Source organism: Lampetra planeri, chromosome 20 (assembly GCF_965212315.1).
Source record: "Lampetra planeri chromosome 20, kcLamPlan1.2.h2, whole genome shotgun sequence".
Classification (NCBI taxonomy): Eukaryota; Metazoa; Chordata; class Hyperoartia; order Petromyzontiformes; family Petromyzontidae; genus Lampetra; species Lampetra planeri.
In genome coordinates, this window is record NC_136126.1 from 3,095,761 (window position 1) to 3,118,199 (window position 22,439).

Consider the following 22,439-nt stretch of genomic DNA (forward strand, 5'->3'; position numbering starts at 1 on the left):
TGATGATGATGTTGATTGGATCTATGAATAAATTCTGCTTCGAGCATAGCTATCTCAGAGCTGTTGCGCGCAACTAATGCAAACTCTTTGGTTCTTTCGGTAAAGGCACGTAGGTATAAAATAAAATAAATCACGACGTTTCGATCGCAACACAAGCGATAGAAACGTCGTGATTTATTTTATTTTATACCTACGTGACTTTACCGAAAGAACCAAAGAGTATGGTTCCTGCAGTCACGAAAGCTTCAAATCAAGATTGAACTAATGCATAGTCCATGTGTGTGGTAATGTACATTTAATTCATAACGATGTGGACAATGTGCATGTCTCTTTCCAGGGGTGTTCGTTCTTCAGGTAGCATCCACAGAAACGTGTGTCATGTTGCTCACCTAGCATTGTGTGATCTTCTGAAAACGCTGCATTCCTGTGATAACATATTTCCTACGAGAGGGCATTTGCCATTAGGAGCAGCCAATGCCGCTCAAAAACCCAAAACAGGAAAAATGTGACTCAGCCTGTATCGTGGCTTTTTTTTTGTTTTACCAGATTGATGGGCTCAATGCTCTTGCCTCGGTTTTGTACATATCAACTCGGCTACGGTTCCGAGATCAAAGCCCGATGTTTAGAATTTGTGTGCCGCAAATATTCTCGTGGAAGATAAAGCAGTAAAGCCCTGCAATGCAAATTGATACGAAAAAATACTTTCTGCCGTGTTGGACATTCACCGTGTCGCCGCGCTCAGCTATAAGTATCGGCAGCTCTCTTGTGGAATGCAGGCCCTTAACTGAAGAGACTGCATCGCCTTTTCAAACACGCGTGACGCACCGCTGCAACGGGCAGCCAGTCACACAATTAATCGAGCACCGTCGAGGGGAAACCTGAGGCCACTTATTCAGGAGCAGTGGCTTGAAACTTATTTCTAAGACACCCGTTTACAGAGCCCTTTTGTGGGGCGAAATTAGTTTGTTCGTTGACTTCCCTGGAACAGACAATAATTTGCTTTGTTTTTTTATAGGCAGTACAGTTAATGTTACGCAAGTAGTGTAGCCAAAATATGGCTTTATTGTTTGTAAAGGTTTTTTGGTATTTAGTTGTTAAATCATAGAAAAAACAAATTCTTCTAAAAAGTGGAAATATTTTAGAAGAGCCTTCACAACAATTCGGTAACTACCACGGTGTTAGTATTAGTGCACTCGACTTGCAATCCAGAAGTCGCTGGCACAAGTCTATCAGCAGGTGGCATGTGGTAGGGTAAAGTGTGGGCAATCCCGCCTCTTATAAAACATCTGATGGGCATGAAAGAGGAGAACAAAAGCCCACTACAGCTGCCTCTGATCGAGGCCCCCTTTTGCCAAGCATTGGGAGTGAGCAAGGAATCGCAGGGCTGCACTCTTTTCTACGTTGACCATTCAGACGCTGTCGCCTCGACAGACCTGGCTTTCACCTGAGGACGGCTGCTTGCGTTGTGGCCGAAACGTCGGGAGAATTATTTTATTATGTTTTATTTTTATTATTTTATTACTTCCCTTCTACGTGACTTTTACCGAAAGAACCAAGAAGACATTCTAAAGCAATTCACCCTCTTGCCACGCTCGAGTCTCCCGGAACCAGCAGGTCCATTAAAACAAACAAAAACATATAATGACACCTGCTGTCGTTGCACCCGCATGAGCAAGAGCAATCCAGGACTCACTTTCCGTCGGCGAGATTGATGCCCTTGAAGAGCGGGTATTCCTCTGGAACGGGCTTCCCCGTGTGGTCCTCATACAGAAAGACGGGAGAGCGTCCGACCTCGAAGCCCAGCTGCTGCATGCCCTGCTCGTTGTAGACGGACATCAGGAAGGCCTGCAGACCCTTCCTGGGCTTTACCGTGGCCAGGATGGAGAAGTCTTGGGGAAACTGGCCGTCTGCAACAGAGCCGGCGCGACAAGGGCTGTTAGAGGCACGGGAACAATCGCGCTATTGTTATTCCGCGCGAGCTAAGAGCACTAAGCCATCCACACAGCGTACTTACGTTACAGGATGGATGTCTCTTAACTGCGGTGTAATCACAACAAGTTTCATGTTTGGATCAACTATACTGCCATGCTGTACAGCTTTGCCCTATTTTCCAAATTTCACGAGCATCTGTTCCAAATGAAAACGTGTTTATTGCTGGAAGTTGTCGTTTAATTGTTATGCCATTCAATTGATTTTAACCTAAAGTTCACAACGTTGGATTTGGTTATATTGTGCGGGAGAGTAACTTTAAAATGCAAAGGTAAAGGTGCAGCCCTGCAATTGCTGGCTCATGCTACCGTGTTGGCAGAAGGCCCTCCTCTAGAGAGCTCCTCCAAAGGGTTTTTTTTCCCTACTCTTCCATACTGGCCAGAAGTTGTGGAAGAGGTACCCACACTTTACCGCACCACATGTGACCTGCCATTGGGCTCACCCATTTCTACTACGAGGTGAACAGAGGTGGGGAGGGGGGGAGTGACAGGGGAGGGACAGCCCTTTGTTTAAACTGAAGTGCACTGTGATCGTTACACCACACGGCAGCACCTCCACAGCAAGTAACTGTTACATCGAAAGATTGATTAAAATCTTAGTATTATAGCATTCTGAACGTGAGAACGAGTTGTTTATGAATAATTCAATGTGTAAGCGTGTGATATGCAAATGTCACATTTAGGATAATGAGGCTGACAAAACTGTCCAAGGAAAAACTTTATATATATGAGAAGAAGAAGAAGACTCAACACGTTTGTTAATAACATTGCAGCCTTCAAGACAAAAATAAAGGTGATGTTTCGGCCAAATAAATACCCTTCTTCAAAGCAAGTAAATAGTTTTGTGTAGAGGAGACTGAAATAAATAAATCCTTGAATCCGATCGCAATCTTGAGTTATGACAATTCAGTGAATCGCTGGAGGAAACGCATTGTTAGCAGGGCTCACTTTTTTTAATCTCGTGCGCATCGCTGTCAAAAACGCCACATCGGGACAAAGTCTCGACAAGCCACGCTTCTCACCGCTGTACATTCGACTGACAGCCTCAGGGCACAGCAAGGGCAGCAGCAGCAGCAGAGATATTGCATTCGGGCAAAAAAAAAAACATATAAAACGTCTACCTTGACGTAGACATTAACCTCATGGCACGCGGGCTCGTCGGCTTTTATGCAATGATCACAAGACACTATGTCTGAGATCAAACTGTGATGTTGGAGCCTTTTAATCGTTGAACCCGAGACAGGAACGCGTGTCTGTGTGTCAACCCAGTGGCAAGCAGATCTCCTGATGCAACGTGCTCTGTCGCTGGTTAGCAGACCCCTGCTGTGAGATGACCCGTAAAGTTAGCTTTCCATCACAAAGCATTTGCCAAATTGGTTATTCTGCTTCGAAGATTAAAGCTCACAAAAGCGATTGCAGCCTCACAAATGCATTAACATCGTACACGCCGGCGGTTATTGAGAGCCCCGCTCCTGGGCTACCGGGCGAGGTGGACACGGTTAACCTCACAGATCCAAAGCAATCGTCGTGATTTCTCTAGTATGTGCTGTGATGCATTTGAAAAACAAATGCACACCTAATAGACTGTGTATATAATATGTGTGTGTGCGGAGCACCAAACCTTGAAAAAAACGCACGATCGAGAGATGTATTTAGAAAAAAAGATCACTCTGTCGTGGAGCATTATGGGTTTGGCCTTTTGAGTCTCATCAACAGAATAGTGAAACACTGCTGATGAGCCTCAGAGTTTGCTTTCTTGAGCCGCTGCTGGATAACTTTAGTCTGGCATCACGGAGTATAGTCTTACTTACACGTGTGTGGTGATAAAAGGATAGTCCGGGTAGTATGTTGAGGGTTCCTGTATCATGGCAGAATCTTAAAGCATTGGCACTGCCGTATCCCTAACGAAATGCCCTTTAAAGCCGAGTGAATCAACGCACGCCACATTTTGTGTGGAGTGGTACCTGGGAAGAGCTATTGGGTGGGTACACTGATCTGTGGTGTGGTACCTGAGAAGAGCTGTTGGCTAGGTATACTGATCCGTGGTGTGGTACCTAAGAAGAACTGCTGGGTGGGCACACTGATCTGTGGTGTGATACCTGGGAAGAGCTGTTGGCTAGGTACACTGATCCGTGGTGTGGTACCTGGGAAGAGCTGTCGGGTGGGCGCGCTGATCTGGGCCATCTTGGCGATGCGGAAGGCGACGTCTCCCCGCTCGGAGCGCGGGCGGCTTGTGCAGAGGCCCGCTGTCTGGGTGACTCCCTCCTGGGCGTTGTGCAGGTCCAGCACCCGCAGCACGTCCACCGTGTCCGCTGCGGCGACACCGAGCAGACAGAACGGTGCTCAAGGCGCTCGACGATCGTGTGCCTGCGTCCGCTGCTTCTCAAGTGACTGGGCGCTCGGCCGTTCTGAGGTCAGAGTACTGAGCTGGCACAGCTCGATATATTGAGTGTGGATAACAATAACTTACATTTACGAAGTGCAATTCATCCAGGCATCTGAGTGCGCCACGCACGAAGTTAGGGAATATCAATGCTGCAAAGTCCATAGTCCAGTGGTCGCACGTGGAAAGTGTAGGCCAGGGGAAACGGGGCTAGTCTTTAGAGAAGACCTGAACTTGCAAGTGACTTCGCCTCTCTCACCACTGGTGGCACATGGATCGGTACATGGATCCAGGCAGCCAGCCGCCTGTGATTATACTGGGTGCTCAAGAGTAAAGTGGTTCGATGGTAGTTGCTCTGGCACCAACGACTGCACGCAAAAAATCCCCATCAAGTAACATTTGGTTTTGCACTCAATTTGGATGCATTCTATCTATGAGAATACAAAATATTGGCTTGACTGTCAGATACCGAGCATTGCTCTCAGTCGCAGAGCAGATGGAAAGGTGCTGCCCGCTGCGGTTCGCACCACAGGTTCACCTTGAAGAGACCTAGAAAATAGCTCCATGACATTCGCTTCCGTGGGCTGTTTCTCTTCATGCAGTTTACACTGCTCTGCGAACGATACAAATGGGTGCCTTTGCTCGTGACGCGATGCCGATAGCACGATCGGCGATAACGTCGCGAAAAAAGACGAAAGGTTTACTTTCATACTCTTTGGTTCTTTCAGTAAAGTCACGTATGTAGAAATAAAATTAAATAAATCACGACTTTTCGAACGCATCACAAGCGCCCGTCTTCAGGTGAAAATCGCGACAGCTGCGATGTCTGCTGCGAGCAGCACGATGTCTGCTCCCTTTTTTTTTACCAAACCGATGTGCATGGGGGGCACCACCAATGACGGAGGAGAGAGAGAAGGGAGCCAAGGGGCTGGGCTATGCGAACGCCGCAGATGTTGAGTAGGTAATGCAAATCGGAATCTTCGAGTGTATTCATTTTTGTAACCAGGTGAAAACTCAAGGGTGCCAGGATGAGTCTCAATTGCAAGAGTGACCTACATCATCACGATGGCAAAAGCAAAACAACAACAACAAAAAAACGCACATCATTTGAAGAGAATGGAAATCAGAGCAAAGGCAACTGCGTCGTGATGTGAGAAATTTAATTATTGCACGAACATAAATCGATGTTAAATAATAAATATATTACTTGAAGTGTCGGTCAGCTCGGGCAGATATATTTTTCCCATATAATTATAGTACAATTACAATTAAGTTACAGAATCATTGAAACAGATTTAGGGTGACTCTTCTCCAGTAGTAATATGTAAACGGACACCGTAAAATTTTAGGAAAGCCAATATTATCAACTATGCACTTTTAAATCTCAATTGACAACTCATTTCTTTCGAACTGCTTTTTGTCTTTAGTTTGTTTTCCTTCCCAGCACCTCTGATTAGCACTGTTGGCCACGTAGGGTGTGCGAAAGAAGTTCAACATACATACGTTAAGCGTGGAGGCGCTGTGACTCATGGGCAGGATGTGAGATGGATTCATTTAATTTGCAAATGACATAGGTCCCAATCCCTGCTTGAAGGATACTATTCGTGACATGATTTGTTTCTTTTGTTTAGCTAGTTGTGACCTCAAGAGGCCAGGAAAGTGCTCATTTGCAAGAGTGACCTGGGTTACCAAATCGACAAAGCAAAAAAAAAAGCGCAGCAATTAATCAAACAGAAATCAGTGCTGCACATGGACAGCTATTGTATCAATCCACTGCTGGATGAGAGCCTCCCAACGCCATACGGCCATACTTCATCACGTCGGTCAGTGAGGCATGGTGAAGGCAAGGGACCATAGACATCGGAGGATAGTACAGTCCAACAATGGATTTTGCTGTAATGCTGACCATGCAGTTCTTCTGAAATATGGAGTATTAATAATCTATACTCTTCAGTTGTTCACTCCTCCCAGTCTGTTAAGTGGGCAAGTGTTTTCCCCCAATTCACCCCCAGGATCTGTGCAACTCTTTGCCCAAACGCGTCACAGATCCTAACTACAGTGGGTACTTTTAAATAAAGGTTTAAGGCCCATCTTTATCATTAAGCCTCCTGATATCATTTGGCCACCTTATGAATTATTATGCCATTTTATTATTATTTTTTATTCCCCCCTCCCCTCCAGCACCTCTTAAACGTAATTTTTAAAATAATTTTACGAGTTTTTTTTTTACTTTTTTCTTTGCAAATGCGTCGATTTTTTATCTTGACTTGCCTGAAGCGCCGTTCGCACACATTCGTTCTATGGTAGGCGTTCTATAAATAAAGACTCGTGTCATCATTATCATAATTGCAACCTCACCCTGTGCGGCACCGCCTACGCCAAAAGGGTTTTTCATGCGCTCGCTCTTTTACAGGCGGGGACGATGGGGGGGTCGCGCATGGCACCTACCGTGCATTGCACGAGATCCCTGATGGCAGAGGTGTGGCATTTGTCTCGTTCAATTTTGGCAGTGGCGTGAGGGCGGGCGGGCGCGTGGGTGCCAGGTGTCGCCGCGCTTCTTGAGGTTTGCAGTGGGGACACGAGGACGCCGTCGATATGAATCGAGGCACCCCCTCGGGGTTGTCAATGTCATCTTGCCGGCGATTAACACGACTCGCAACATTTTAAACGTCATTAATTGATGTAAACTGTCCTCTGAAGGCATTAACCCGACTCTTGTCTCAATTAAATCTTCCCGCCATCATTTAATGTCACCAAAACACCCCCGTAACCTCAATTACCGTCGCGGGGAGGAAGTATAATGACAGTCGGCCACCCCGTTGTGCTTCTGCTGCAGCCCAGAAAATTGGCAAGAATGGAGGGCGCCGCCATTAAAGCAAGAGAAGCGCTCCTAATGGAAGAAAATATAATTAATAAGGGCACCTTAATTAAAGGAAAATGTTGCAATTAAAGCGAAGAGCACGACAATTATGGCAGAGATGGGTAGAGTGGAGTCCCCCACGGAGCTGGGAAGGGCCACGCGTTTCACAAGGCTCACTATCATGGGTATCAGTAAAAATAAAAAATAAACTTTAAAGTTCATCGGATTCGTCCAGTATAAGTAAATCTTCTGATGAAGCCATGGTCTCCGCTTCGAGTGTGAAACACATTTTCACCTTTTAAACGTGTGCCTATTTTTGAATTCCACTTCCAGCCAACAGTGCATCCCTTGCATCGCGTGCGGTGCGTTTTCACCACTCTGTAGAAAGGGCATGATGTGGGTTCTCTGCCACTAAAATACTTGCGAAAAGCTGTGCTCCTTGCCCATCACTGCACAACCAATAATCATCATTTAAAGCCATTTTTCAATTCCCTGCGAGATGAAGGGATGTCTTCGCCACGTCAGTCATGGGGATTTATTTGACCATCCTGTATGTAACAAAAAATATTTCACTGCTATAAATTTACACGTGATAAGCCACTTTGTTGGGCTATTATTTGTGGCCAGGTTGCTTCTGAAAATTAAGTTAATACCTCAGTGGGCTTTGCCTGGTATGCTAGGGATGGTTCAGTTTAATTTGTATTGGTTTGGCGTGATTTGTCTGTCTCTCTTGTTATTTGCACTGCGAGCGTGTTTTATAGTGTTTGTTGAAACGTTCTTACCCCGTGCCCATACTGAAGATCTGTCAAAAAGAGCTTTGAAGCTCGTGAAATTCCTTCAATATATAGATAAATATTCTGATCTGAATCTGATCTCATTTATTCAGGGCTGATCAGAGGAGCGCCACCAATTTTTTTTTTTGCACCACTTTACAATGTTATCAAGAAACTGAAATTGCATGTAGAACGACATCGATTGTAGATGACGGGCAAAAGCCTATGGTCTCCGCAGTCCACGAGGACCAACGGGGAACGTGGCGATCTAAACGGACGCTTGCTTTGAGCCCTCAATAGACGGAGGAGGACACGGGCACACGAGAGCACACACGTGTGTTTCCATTATCTCGGAGCTACGGCATAAACACGCGGCATCGACGGCCCTGTGAGGTCTTTCAACTGAGGACTAGTGGGAAATACACTCGGCTCGAGAAAACGCCATCAACTGGCTGAATACCCCGGGCCTAAGTATTACAACTCGCTTTTAATTCACCCGTACGCAAGAGGGAGAAGTACACAGGACGTGTAACCGTTCATCCGTCAGCGATTGCATCAACACTCAACTCCCAGCCACTTTACAAGTCCAGGCTGAAGGCTTACCCCCACCCCCTCTTTGCCTTGCACTGGCTCTCTCTCTCTATATAAGACAAATACGACCTGTGTTTCTGTACAGTATCGTGAGATGCGGTCACCTTTGTACGCCGTTAAAAATCCAAAATTGTTTTGAATCGCCACGATTTGAGCTCATGAGTCCGTTCAGCAGTCGGCAATTTTTTTGTTAAATAAAAATTTCGGCATTTTCCTCCGTAATTGTTACAGTTTTGTCTTCTCCATTCGCCTAAATGAGAACGTTAGCATGTAAATTGCACCTACTACTGCATAGGTGTTCGCCTGTTGTGCCGTACACCCCCACCCCCCCCCCGTGACGCGTATTTGGAGTGCGCAGCGTGTCGTTTAGCACGGGGTCCGACGTTTCGTTCCGCGTGCTAGGAGACTTGCTCGGGAGGATGGCTTAGGTGGTGCCCACCACCGGATGCAGAGTGCACCAGCCAAATAAATTATTCATTCCCCCACTCACCCCCAACCGTGCCCCAACGAGGTTTGGATCAACACCAAAAGTTCTCCGGCGTGGAGGAAAAGCGTGTGAACCGCACGGACAGGAAATTACTTGTCTGTAATTTGTTTTCGCAAGTTACGTTGACGATGCAAGAAGATTAGCACCGCGGTTAAATGGTAATGAAGGCGTCAAGAAGTCTCTAAGAAGACTCCCTCACGTCTGGCCGCCCGACTCGTCGGGACGACTCGTGCTCAAGTGCAGAACGACGTTTTACGGTGGTAGGGCGTGGGGACATTTTCGGTACGTTGCAAATTCGTTTGCAGGGCTGAAGAGGCAGTGAAACTTCGATGGACTATCGCCGCAGTTAGCATTGGGGCTGGCAAAGCAAAAACAAAGCAACAGAAGCCGCAGAAATTGTCGCTTACTGTATTCTCTCCCCCCCCCCCAAACCGCTTGCTTCTGGGCCAAGCCGCGTGAAATCCACACCAACTGAGAGCGAGCGAGCTGCTGAGAGAGCCCGCAACTATATACAGCCCCACGGAAAACACGGCCAACGTGAATCGGGGAGAGAGAGGGTTGGGGGGAAAACGTGAATTTGCGGAGACAACGTGAGCTAACCTCCGATTAGCGCGGTTGGCTGTGTACGGTGCAAAAGAAGTTCAACATATATACGTACAATAATGTAAGGTGTATTGTTTTTGCCATTGATTATTTTCAATATTAATAAACTTGTGTGCAAAGCGTTTGCATGCAATTGGCGTTGACTTAAATTGCGCGAGTGTTTTTTGTGACAAGGCAAAAAAAATCAGTTACTTAAAAAAAACATTGTGTAAATTGCACATCCCAAAATTGTTTTCTAACATGAGTGTTTCAAGACTGTGTGAGGTGATTATAATACATGATCCGATGGTAGTTTTACTTAATAATTTAAAAGTATATATATTTTAAAATATTGTCTTTCTCACGATCATTTTTTTTTTTTAACACGACTCCAGATTTTAAAAAAATGCATTTCGCGGTGATTACAGAGACTCGCTTTGCAGCAACAACAAAAAACAACGCGCAGAAAACCGCGCCACATCCGTGCGCCACATCCGAGGAGGGTGGCGCCATCCGCGTGCATCCTCGTGAACGTCCTCGTACCTGCGACGGCCGTACAGAGTCCGCGTCACGCAGGGAGAAGCTGCCGTGACGACGGGCATGCGGCATCACTCGAAACAAAGGCATTCCTTGCGACACTTTCATTATTACCACCTGCCAAAGAGGTAAGCAAGGTCGCGCAGAGACCTGTCAGCAGTCAATTTTAAAACTATTACCCGCACCATCCCAGACTCTTGCCGGCCGCATTAAATTCCTTCAATCCTTCAACGATATGAAAAGAGGAGCTGCCAGACATTCATTATTTGGTTAATCCTTTGATCACTTGATCTACTTTAATAAAAGTAGGGGCACCCGTACGTGTGTGTTTTAGGGGACTATTAACAGCTCTGTGGCACGGGGATCAAAGACGTGCAAGGTGCCGTCGGATCCGTGCGGAAAGAGTGAGAGGGCATCACGATAGGCAGTGGCAGTGATGGCAAATGGAACGTGAAGGCTACGTTTGTTAGCTTAACACTGGATCCTTTACGTCATCCACTTTTATTATCTTAGAATAGAGGACCTTGACAAAAATCATAATAAACTCACTTACCATTTCCAGGAAATAGACAAAAATGACAAGGTGTCCCCATTTTTTTTTGCGTGAAGTGTTACACTGCTTTTTTTTACACGCTTCAATGTTATTGGAATGGATACGTAAAAAAATATATATCAGTGAAATGAAACAGTACAATCTGAGCACTCGCACGGGAGTAAGTGCGTTATTTGTTTTAGCAGCTGAAACATCAGATAGCGGCTAACTTGCAGGTCACTCAAGGCAGCGTGCTTGGCATGTTAATGCGCTAATCTGGCCTCACATCTCCACAGAAACCCAACGCTCTGAACCAGGAATCCTACACACACAATGCCACTGTTAGTCTTCTACGGCAGTGGAGGCATAGAAGAAGAAGAATAAAAAAGGCATCGCCTCTAACCCCACCTCTGCCTCACTCCCAAGTCACCCAAAACTCATCGCCGTTCGTCCTCACTCGAAACTTCTCAAAAATATTACGAACATCGCTGCCACGTGTTAGATCATTTTTTCTTTTCTTAGAAGTACTATATTTCCACACGGGCTAAAGATATTGATGTAAAAAAATATCCAAAGAGGGGGGGGGGGGGGTGACTTTTGGTCTGGGTACATGTCAAGTGAAGGGCACCTCCATTCAACGTCCGATTCGCCTACAGTTGGGACATTACTTTCCACCAGTTGCTAATCGCATTGTGAAGCCGCTGACAAGTCCTGCAGTAGCAGCAGCAGCAGGAGCGGCAGCAGTGGGGATGGGCAGAGAGAGAGAGACAGTGGCTTCTTATAGGAGTCATAGTTAACAAATATAAACACAGTAATAATATGTAGATGCATGGATGACTAATTAACTGGGTTGGAATGGTGGGACGGTGGTTATTGCACCATGATATGAATGCGCCGAACTGAGTTTGACCATGGCTAACGATAGTGACGAGTGATATCTGAGCCAGTCCTGAGGCCTCCGTCTTCACTGACCTGCACTGACCAGCATGGTGAAGTATGGTCAAACAACCACAGTGACCAATCTGACTTGGGAGGAGCCTTCATTTCACAGTGGATTCACAAAGGCCTGAACACGAATTATTATTTGGAATAAATAACATCAGTTCAGCTTTTTTCATTCAGAAACAAAAACATAGCCAATAAAAAAAATCAAGCATAAGTCAATGAGAAAACGGTTTTTGGGATACATGTTTGCTACATTGTGTACACGGTGTGTAATACACACACGTGATTTAAGTTCCATTATAAAAGATAAACGTTGTCCGATAACCACCCGATTGGTTGCATAAAGAGAATAAAAAAACGCATTTTCGAATGAGACTCTGAAGTGAAGATTAGTGAACTCGTAAGCCACGTTAAAATCCGTATTGGGCACACAAGCAGTGGCACTACACTTTTCATTTAAATCCATCAGAAATGTTTGAAAAACGGACAGCAAATACAACACACAAGGAGATTAGCAACGCTGGCTTTTTGTGCCATTGTGAACGACTGCAATGGCTGAGTGAGTCTTGAGAGGTGGAGGGTTGTAAAGGGGGAGAAGAGGGGGTGGAGGCTGTAGGGGGGGGGGTGAGTCGGTGGTGGAGGGCGAGTTGGGATAAATGGGGGGGGGCAGGTGAGGATGGTTTTTGTCTCGATCAACCCCCATTCTAATAACTGGGCTGTGGGTCTGTAATTGTGCAACCAGGGTGGCGATGATGATGATGATGTGGAGGATTGCGGGGAGGTGAGGATTATGTGCATGCCACGGATTACCCAATATAAAAACTAGCCCCGCGCACTAACACCGCTCCCCTGCCAGGAGAACAAAGTGGGCCGGACTTCAAAAAGGGCCCAGCTTCCAGAAGCGAAAACCTCTCCCCGCCGAGGATTCTGGGCTCTCCATCGTGTGACAAAAGGGGTCAAGAGGGCACATCGGGGTTAACACCCGACTGCCGGACAGAAGCACCTCCCTGCTTCGTTTGAATCATTCCGTGAAAGTACATACATGAGCAGAATTCCGTTCTGCGCCGCCACGTATAAATAAGTATAGTCCGTTGGCCTCTTGGCTCTCCGGAGCAATATTATCCAGCCGAGTGTGCTTAAGAAGCCATCTAAACCATGGAGCCCTGTTGAATGCAAAAAAGCAATGTTTTAAACAAACTCATTTTGCCTAGTTGCGGAGCATTATGGATAAAATAAATATAAGCAGAACTCCACTCTGTGTGCTTCCGCAAATGCATTCGTGTTTAGTCTATGAGCATATTGTCCATTAAATGCAAATAAAGAAAAACGATATTTTGGACGAATGTATTGCATTATGGTGGCGCGTGTTGAACATTTCCACTCTGGCGAATGGTAATAATCCTGGTTTAACACTGTACAAAATATTTGATAGCAGACATGTGTTATTTAAAAGGGGAACGTGTTTTAATAGTCAAGCTATGCACATTTAAAATGTGGAAACAATAACATTGGAAAGGCAAAACACGCTCAAGTGAACATCCTTCCCTTGTGTTAGTTATTAGCAAAGCAGTAATTATTAACAAAATAAATTCAGCACAGGAGGTGCTTGTTAGCGATGCTAAGCAGGATGGTCTAAAGAAAAATGGACAAAGGCTCAAATGTAAATCCTAATATTTCAATGAAATATCAACGCACGAAGGTGCATTTCATTAACAACAAGATCTTAATGTCCCTGGTAATAATCACTGTATTTTCTCAGATCACCATCATCATCATCATCGACTTTGGTATTTCTTTCCATCGTTTATTTTTCGAAGTTCTCATAACCTGCCTGACTCGAGGAACGCATTAACTTTGTATCTATTGACACATTCAATAGGTGCTGGTAGTTGTTGGCTGCTTGACATGCGGGCTTTTGGGCCTGCACTCAAACCATGGTCTATCTACTGCTGGACTGGTCCCCATCACATCGTGCTCCTGCATGCTACAATCCACCTCACTTCTGCACATGAACCAGTCGCTCCATCTCTGTTGGAGGTCATCATCTCAGGCACGCCCATGCCTTTGGTTGCTATTCCTTCATCAGCCTCATCCACCATCCCTTCAAGCCACGGAATTCTGTACAATCCTGCTTACTCTTCTTCACAGTTAATGTAATGCCGTTTTTTTGTTTTAATAGGGAGCCCTTGTAACCAAGTAAGAATGGTTAAGGCAAAATATACTTCTTCAAGGGAAATCTTTCAAAAGTCAATATATTATTTGATTAAAAAAATATTTCAAAAAAATGAAATTATTTCGACTCAAATCAGTGGCATGGAATTTGCATTTAAATTAGTTTGGTGCAAAACACACAACACATTTTCAGTGATAACGAGTTGACTTAATGAGCTTTTCCTCACATCATTAAACGATTCGAGTGCAATGCTTTAATGAATTTTCCACTGCCGGACGAAAGCCTCTCCACATCGAGTGGGTCGTGGGAGGCTGTTTGACCATACTTCACTCCGTTGACCAGTGCGAGTTGGTGAAGACATGGAGAAGAGACGCTGGGGCATAGAGGTAAAGTACAACGGTGTATTTCTATGCACAGCATTCTACCGTCCAAGGCGTGGCCTGTAACACACGTTTAGTGCATGGTGGCCATGCACTACCCAGGCTCAATCCCGCTTAGCTCCAAATATCTGATGAGATTGGGTGCATTCCATGCGATTTTGTCACAGTTCACGTAAGTCAATGCTGAACTTTCGAAGACAAACATTCACACAACTGCAAGTGTTCAAAGCGAGATGTGGTCCAATGCTAATTACGTGACAAGTGGCATCCTGTATCAAGAGGATTGTGCAGAATTAGCAGAGCAAGCCGCAGCTTGACCACACTTCTCGCCAAACTACAATTGCTCTAACAACCCTCCAGAGAGCTACCTCGTTAACTTCATTAAGGCCAGCAAATTTACACAAGCCACTGTCATTCGGTTGTGAGCTCTCACCCCCACTTTGCCTCCCCCTGGGGACAGAATTTCCCCCCCCCCCCCCCCCCCATAATTCTCCCTTCACCACGGCCTACTCAAGTCTAGCTCCCTCCATCCCATATTCCCCCCACATCCCCAACCAAAGCCACCATCAACCCCCCCCTCACTTCCTCCCCTGTCTCCTTCACAAGCCCCAGTGCTCATTCAAATATCACGGAACCAATTACCGAGGCCATTTAAAAAAAAAAATTTTCATGAAATTTCTCCAACCGTGGCAGCTCGCGACATTCAAATTAAATATCTCTTTCCTCCTCAAGTGCTGCCGAAGCCACTGCTCGGCTGGGCGTGTTGGGAAAGTTGCCGAAACCCCTTGCCACTGTGTGGCCTCCGTCGTTTGCGTGTGCCACTACTTATTCTTTCGTTTAAACGGGTGTAAAAAATAAATGATGACCCTGCGCTACAGTTGCCCACTTAAAAAAAAATACCGCAGCAGCTAATCATCCCGCTTGCTGTCCCTTACCCCGTTTTTAGCCGTGTCAAGACAAGACGAATGCCGTTAACTTGCTGGGAGCAGGTGGTGAGACCAGCGCCAAGTGTCAGAGCGCATGCAGGACAGGTGGCGGCCACTTATTTTAAGCACTGTGGATGCAGTTGAAGGCAATGCTCTCGGCGGCGTTTTTTTCCCCTGCGAAATGGTTGGTGTATCATAACTTTGATGGCTCATTGTCACTTTTAACCCTTTCCCGTCTCCGAGACATCCGCAAATTGCAGGGTGGGTTGTCCAGTTCACCACTGAATCTAGGAATGCGCAATCGATTAGTGTTTCTTGAATTTGGTGAGAGGCGTAGCGCCGTTGCTTTAAAAGACATGTACTCACCGCAGAGAACTGCAGCGACACAACCACACTCTGCGGTAGCTTTGGCCAAACTGTGCCACACTCCCTCCCGCATGGCCTTCCGATGACGTACATTGTACATTGTACGTCATCGGAATGGGAATGGGTTAAGGTCAGTTTTACAAAGATGGTGAACACTGCTCTTGAAATAGAAGAGCACAAAAAGTCTTAAGAAGTGCATCTTGGAAGGATGTCTTTCGTGTTCAAAACAAAAATGGCAATATTTCCAACAGACATACATCATGTCACCACAATGCTTGTTCCACACTGTCAACTTTAATCTGTCAGAATGCAGGGGTATTTTCTCTTTTCGTCAAAAAGGTCAATTTCATTGAAAGCCGATGCTCGGTAAGAATACAACAATTTCAGAAATTACAGGAATAAATCCGGGTGCATTCTCTCTTAAGGAATGTGGCTTTTCTAAAAAAAGTCCCCTGTCGGCCAACTGTTGGCCAACGGTGACTGGGTTCGTCTGTTTATTTTTCTCACTGTCACCCGCGCGCAAGAAGACTAGTAAAACAAGCCCAAAGCATTCCCAGCTTTCCAAACAGGCAATTCCCAAATCTCTGAAACTCTGAGGGATGGAGCAGGATCTCTAAAAGCACACACCGCCAACTTGAAATTAAACGCAAACCTAAAGTCTTAAATCCAACACATTGTTTCCAAAAACAAATCTAAGGGCCCGTGGTTCGAAATGTTGGTTTTGATAAACGCAGCCTTTGTTGGTGATGTCAAGGGGTTGAAAGTAAGGTGCGTGATTGATGAGTGATGCACCCATATTAGAGATATGTTAAAATTCCAAAATACAAAATAAATAACACTGCCTGAAAATGTAAACTATATTATAGGTGACGTTTTGGGTAATGGCCCTTCTTCATAACATAAAGAGGGTCAGGAGGGTGAGAGAGCTCCCAAGTACACCTTCAATAAGATGTTTTTGCTCACGTGAAAAAAATGCGTTTGAAATATTAACTTACTTTTTAAATATTTCCAAATTAGTATTATTATCACGCTTAAATAAAAAAACTAAAGTTAAATGAAAATGCCTTAACGATGCAGAAATTAAAACTCTTCAAACAAGCCATACATCATTTTGTGGTGAACAATCATTTGGATGATATTACCATCTCAATGTGGCATCCAACAATTATCAGACCCATAACCTTTTTAGCAAAAAACCACGAGCGCACTTGCGGCCAACTGGTCTTTCCACTCCATGGGCCCCCAAAAGCCGGTACCCAAACTCCATCCGGAACACACACACACTCAGTTCCAGTCCATTAGGCTCAAAAAGCCAAGTTAGCCTCGCATGGCCTTTGATTAATGTTAATTTGGTTTCCTTAAAAAAAACGCATAATCATTTGAACAGCTAAATTGCCTCAACAGGAGATTCAAAATGGGTATAAGTGCTTTATTTCATAATTTATCTTTTAAATTATTTTCTGGGTCTTTCCAGGAATTCTGGATTGAAACTAATTTCCCCCCTGAGGCTAAGTTACTCACTGCATTCACGTTAAAAGCAACAGTCGCACATTTTGAACTTCTTTCGGACCGTACGTAGTCAACCGTGGCAATCGGTTGGCTACGTACACAAACACGTGTACGCACAACCACATACACACACGTGCACACGCGCACAATCACGTACACGCACGTGCACACGGGCGCGCGCACACACAAGGTGGCTCTTCAGCAGCTGCTAAGCATCCCAGAGGCATTACACATCTCCAGCAGATTGTACATTCTGGAGTATTAGGTTTCAGATTCTTCATTAAACATAACCATTGCTGCATTGTAATTATTTCTTAAGAATCCATTCGGCAGACCAAGTCAATGCCGTACCTGTTTCTTTTTTGTCCCCTGGCTACATGTCTGTGGAAGTCTGTGACAACAAGAATCCCACTGCAATGAGATAAAACACACCTGGATGTTCTCATTATTCTTACAAACGTACGAAAAAATATGCATGCGTCAGCGGGTAAAGAGTCACTCCTTCGACAGTGTGGCCGACTCCTTAAAGCGCACAGTCGTCCAAACGAACGTCAAAAAGTCGCGATATCTCATGCCATGAAACAATTGACCGAGTATTAAATATTAAACTGAGACATGGCCCTCAAGACATTTCTGAAATCGCTCTTAGATCTGCATCATGTCCTCATCCCAGAAATCCGCTATTTGCTTTGACAACAAACAAAAAACATTGTTGTCCCGAGGGAAACCCAAGAAGTCGCCAGATCCTGCAATAAAGTCACTGAGTTGGCAACTCTGATTTTCCGCTGCAGGTATGAGCATGGGAAAGTGATCTCAACCACCGCATATGCGGTTTAACTAGTTACAAAGATGGGAAAGTGCACTCATAGCGTGTGGCAAAAAAGGGTCACTTGAAGGAACTCCACAAGCAATTCTGAGAAATCTCTCACTGCGGAACATGTTCTGTCTACCACACGGGGCTGTAACTGCTGTGTGAGAGTTCCGAATGGATGCTTTGTCTCATAGCGTTGATATACGGTGCTATTTCTGGAAGACTTTGCATGTTTTTTCCTGGACATTTCTGTTGTGCGTAGTCACTTTAAGATGTTTCTTGTTCATGTTTTTGTTTGTTGCGGTTGCACCCGATTTAAGAGCCGCGTGGCTCACAGGGCTATACCTAATAAATGAACTGAACTGAAACTGAAATAACATGACATCAACGACACAACTTAAAAAAAACATTGGTGGAAAAAGACAAGAAAATAAAGCGACACAACCATTCAATGCCTTGTGTGACTTCGTCAGCACGCAGCACAATGTACCTGGCTGTACCTGATTACCATTTAAACCTGAGCCGCTGCCAGGCCCGATATCAGCAGAATGTCAGACAAAAGCCCTCCAGGCAACTCGGTGAAGGGAGTGGGGGGTGGGTGGGGAGGGCAGCAGTTGGATGAGTTTTGGAAAGGTGGGGGGGTGGGGGGGGTTGCGAGGGGAGTGGTGGAAAGGGGGTGTGGAGGTGGCCAGGCGTGGGGACGTCTTAGTGGCGGCTGCAGACAACTCGCACTGCGAGCGCGCAGAAGCGTCTCCTTATTGTCCCTCGCTTCGGCCTGAAATGTGCCCCCGGGACCCCGCCCCCCGGGAACCCTCCCTGGACCCCCTCCCCCCACGGACCCCCCCCCCCCCCACGGGACCCCCCCCCCGCCCACGGGACCCCCCCCCACCCCCACGGGATCCACACGCGCTCCACGCGAATCGAACAAGTGCGCTGAGACCCTCTCACGGGCAGAACAACAAACAATACAAACAAATCGAAACGGGCCAGGCTACAGCTGAAGAACTCACAATTGTTGCGTTGCTCTTACTCAGTGGAGCTCCGCGTCCGCCAAGTGAATGGAGGAGGGAGAGTGAAGGGCCGGTTTGATGCTTCAGCGAGCACGCGATAGCCAACACTATAGTCTGTGAAGCGTCGTCGATTTAACGTAAACCTTCGCGCACGGAGCTTGTATATATTACGAAAAACTTCCCGCTGGCAATGCTCGCAGACATAATACGGCCGCAGTTCAAACGATTCTGAGCCTCAAACAGCGCTAACTAGACTCAACACGTTTTTTTTGTTGGAAATTGCACGGGGTGGTTATTTAGATATCGTCCACCATTTCGTAATAATAATGAGCGGTTTGAATGGTGAAGTTGAAATGTTGGTAACATTTCCTCGAAGTTGTTTATTTAGTTATCATTTTTTTACCGAAAAACGTAAGAAATGTTCCATTGCACAGGAGGCGTATGATTAAGCAAAGCTGATGTTGATGAATACCTGGGACTGCAATCCCGTTAAGATGTGTGCCACCAACACTGCTGCAGACACGTGGGGGGTTTAGAGGGAAGAAACTCTGCATTCTTCCAATCGCGAGAAGTGTGTAATTATTATTATCAAGCCATCTCAAACTGGATATGTCATATTTAATCATGGATAATTAATGCATTTATTGACAACCTGTGGTTTATTAATCAACAACACGGAAGTTACGAGAGGAATATATTTTACTGGAAAAAAAGTGATGATTTAAACATTCACAACGTCGTTGAGCACTGAAGGATTTTTATTGAGTTATCAGGCATTTCATGGTTGTTTGAATACACTCATGCTTATACAGCTCTATTAAGTTATAGTCATTTACAACTCTTTGTCATTCAACTGATGGATGAAGGCCCCCCCGTGTCGTTCCTGTGGGTTTTCTATGGCCAAATTTCCCCTCACTGGTCAGTACAGGTTGGTGGAGGGAGAATGGGACCCCTGACTGGTTCCCATATCACTCGCCACTGATGTTTGCCTTGGCTGGCATTTGAACTCGGCTCCCTGGGCTCGTAATGCAGTACGCTAACCACTGCACCGCCGGTCCACCAATGTCTAAATAACTTCTTTAAAATTCAGTGGCATTGACCGTGTAGTGAATAGAGCACCGACTTTCGCAGCGCAATGGGATGTAACATAATTGTAAAGTAAAGCCATCAACTGCATTTAAAGAAAATAAACACGAACTCCAAACATACAATAAACTTTTTTTTTATTTTGAAGCTCTTTACAATTCCATTGTATATATATATTAAAACAGGTGCAGCACAGACTCTTACTGAATGAATAGCATACTGAAGTATGGTTAAATAACTCCCATGTTTGACACGGTGTGAGAATACTTTCATCCAGCAGTGGATTGCCCAAGGGGTGTACATTATTTATTCAGTATTCGTGGCATCCCACTATTACCCCTTTGTCAATCCACTGCTGGATGAAGGCTTCTGCATGCTGCAGAAGGAGAATGAGATCCAGGACTCGTTCGGAAAACGCTCGCCACAGTCTGTAAACGTGGCCGGGAATCGAACTTAGGTCATCGGGTTCAGAGCAGAGTGCGTTAACCACTGTGCCACCGCCCTGTCAGTGCCGTATAATCAAGTGCTTACACATAACAGGCAGGCGCAACTGCAAGAGTGACTTAGGGAGGAGGGTTTCACTTGCATTGCAGACCCTTGGGGCCAAATCCTTCGACAGTCATTGTGCATTAGACTTTTTGAAGAAAGTGACATCTGACTGTGGGCTGTCATTGACGTGGGGGGGGGGGGGTGGAGGATCAAACCCCCATTTCGCTTGCGGTTGATGTGGAAAGCATTACATTTTCCAGCGTAAAGTTTCGCGAAGTTAGTGGGCCGCAACATCAAACTCAACGATGTCTATTACTGCCGGCGTAGCTATTGGGTGTGTAGGCGGTGCGACTGCATTGGGGCCCACAGGTTTGGGGGGGGGGGCATGCGCTGGACTACACGAAATTGGATAGGCGGCCCTCATTTAATATCCTGCACCATAGCCCATGCCAGCAACGCCACGCCACTGAGTGGAAACAATACCATATGTAAATGTACACCGCAGGAACTATTAGTATTATACTTGCACAGGTTATACGCAAAATGAATTTGAAGAAACATTTGTCTTATTACATGTCTGCACCAGCAGTATTAAAGCATTAGCTCAAGCGGTGCGTGATCACTTTGACACCAATATCCGCTACTGCATACTGCTTGGATGGCCAACATTTAAATGAGAGGAGTTGCTTTATCACAGCACATGCGTACAAACACGACTCCTTCCACATGCACATGCAAAAGACTGCACATTCAACAAAATGTACAGTCGTGACCAACTGAAAACCAATCAAGGTCAAGTCGAGCTGGGATAATCAGTCGAATAGTCCGTAAAAATGTGTAATCTACTCCTGTACTTGGTTGGGGTCGATTACTCGGTCCCTTTTAAAAGCGGTGACCAACACAATTTCCTGCTTCCTAAAGGTATGAAACCCCCTACAAGCCACGCCCAGCATGATGCAGCTGATGATGACGTCACGAAGCCCCACCCACTACCTCCCAACCAGCGGCACTTGTGGGAACAGCGGTGAGACTACTGTTTTTTAATATATTTTTTGTGTTATTCGATGAGTAAAAAACATCGATGATTTAAATAATCGGATGAGTCCAGCTAACTAATAAAGATGGTGGGTGCAGTGGTAACGCTTGCTTGTGTCTCACAGCAAGACGTATCAGAGTTCGACTCCTGACTGGGACACCTTTCTTGCATGTTCCCCTGTTCTCCAGCCGTTTCCTCTGGGTTCTCTATGTTTGCTACCCTCGCTGAAAACGTGCACACTCTTTGGTTGGCCACCAATCCCAATTGAGAATCCTCCCGAAGAAGGGCCTTCGGTCTCGGTGTGGCTTTCTTGGGTAAACGGGCAACAATCATTATTAATCTCAAGCACACCTCGGCAAAAATGGCGTGCATATGGCCATATACACATGGCTAGGCGGTGAAAGCCACCGATTTTTTTTGCCACAAACGGTGAGTGCAAACAAAAATGTAAACCGTCGGTAATGTATATCTCTAAACAGTGTCTGGCATGGCCTCACGCATTGAGGACAAGAATGACACCCACCACATTAAGCTGTCACTTGCACCATCCCTCCTACTGTGTGCATACTATTTTTGCACAACCGCCGCCCCCCAACTCCTGTTTGGCGGCAAAAAACTAAACTATTTTTGTTGAGATTTCTTCTTGATATTAGTTTCCCTCACCATTACAGTAATCTGCCACTGGTTGAACAAAAACAAAAGGCCTGGCTACCACGGCATTCGTACAATGTACATGTATTTTAGCAGTGGTTGTCCTGAGGATAGACTTGCTTCCTGTCATAGGATTGTGGAATTTCCACCGCTGAGCTTAGGGCTCATTTGAGCAGGAAATCACGTTGACTTTAGACTATTGTTCGTTTCATGAATGTAAGGTTTCTTTTGTGCATGGTGAGTTTAAGTTGATAATGGGCAGGTGCGAGCGAGAGTGTGTGGTTAGTTGAGCACAAGCTTTGTGGTTTTAATTTGCAACGTTGT

General features: G+C 45.6%; 1 protein-coding gene across 1 annotated transcript in view; it reads right to left on the bottom strand.

Annotated features, from left to right (window-relative positions):
* LOC144724284 (collagen alpha-1(XI) chain-like) overlaps nt 1–22,439 on the bottom strand; it is a 165,860-nt gene that overhangs the window by 140,319 nt on the left and 3,102 nt on the right. Inside the window, exons 2-3 of the mRNA XM_078603271.1 lie at nt 4,133–4,300; nt 1,694–1,907 (exon numbers count right to left, since the gene is read on the bottom strand). Coding sequence (XP_078459397.1) covers nt 1,694–1,907; nt 4,133–4,300 — 382 coding nt within the window. The remainder of the gene's footprint in view (nt 1–1,693; nt 1,908–4,132; nt 4,301–22,439) is intronic.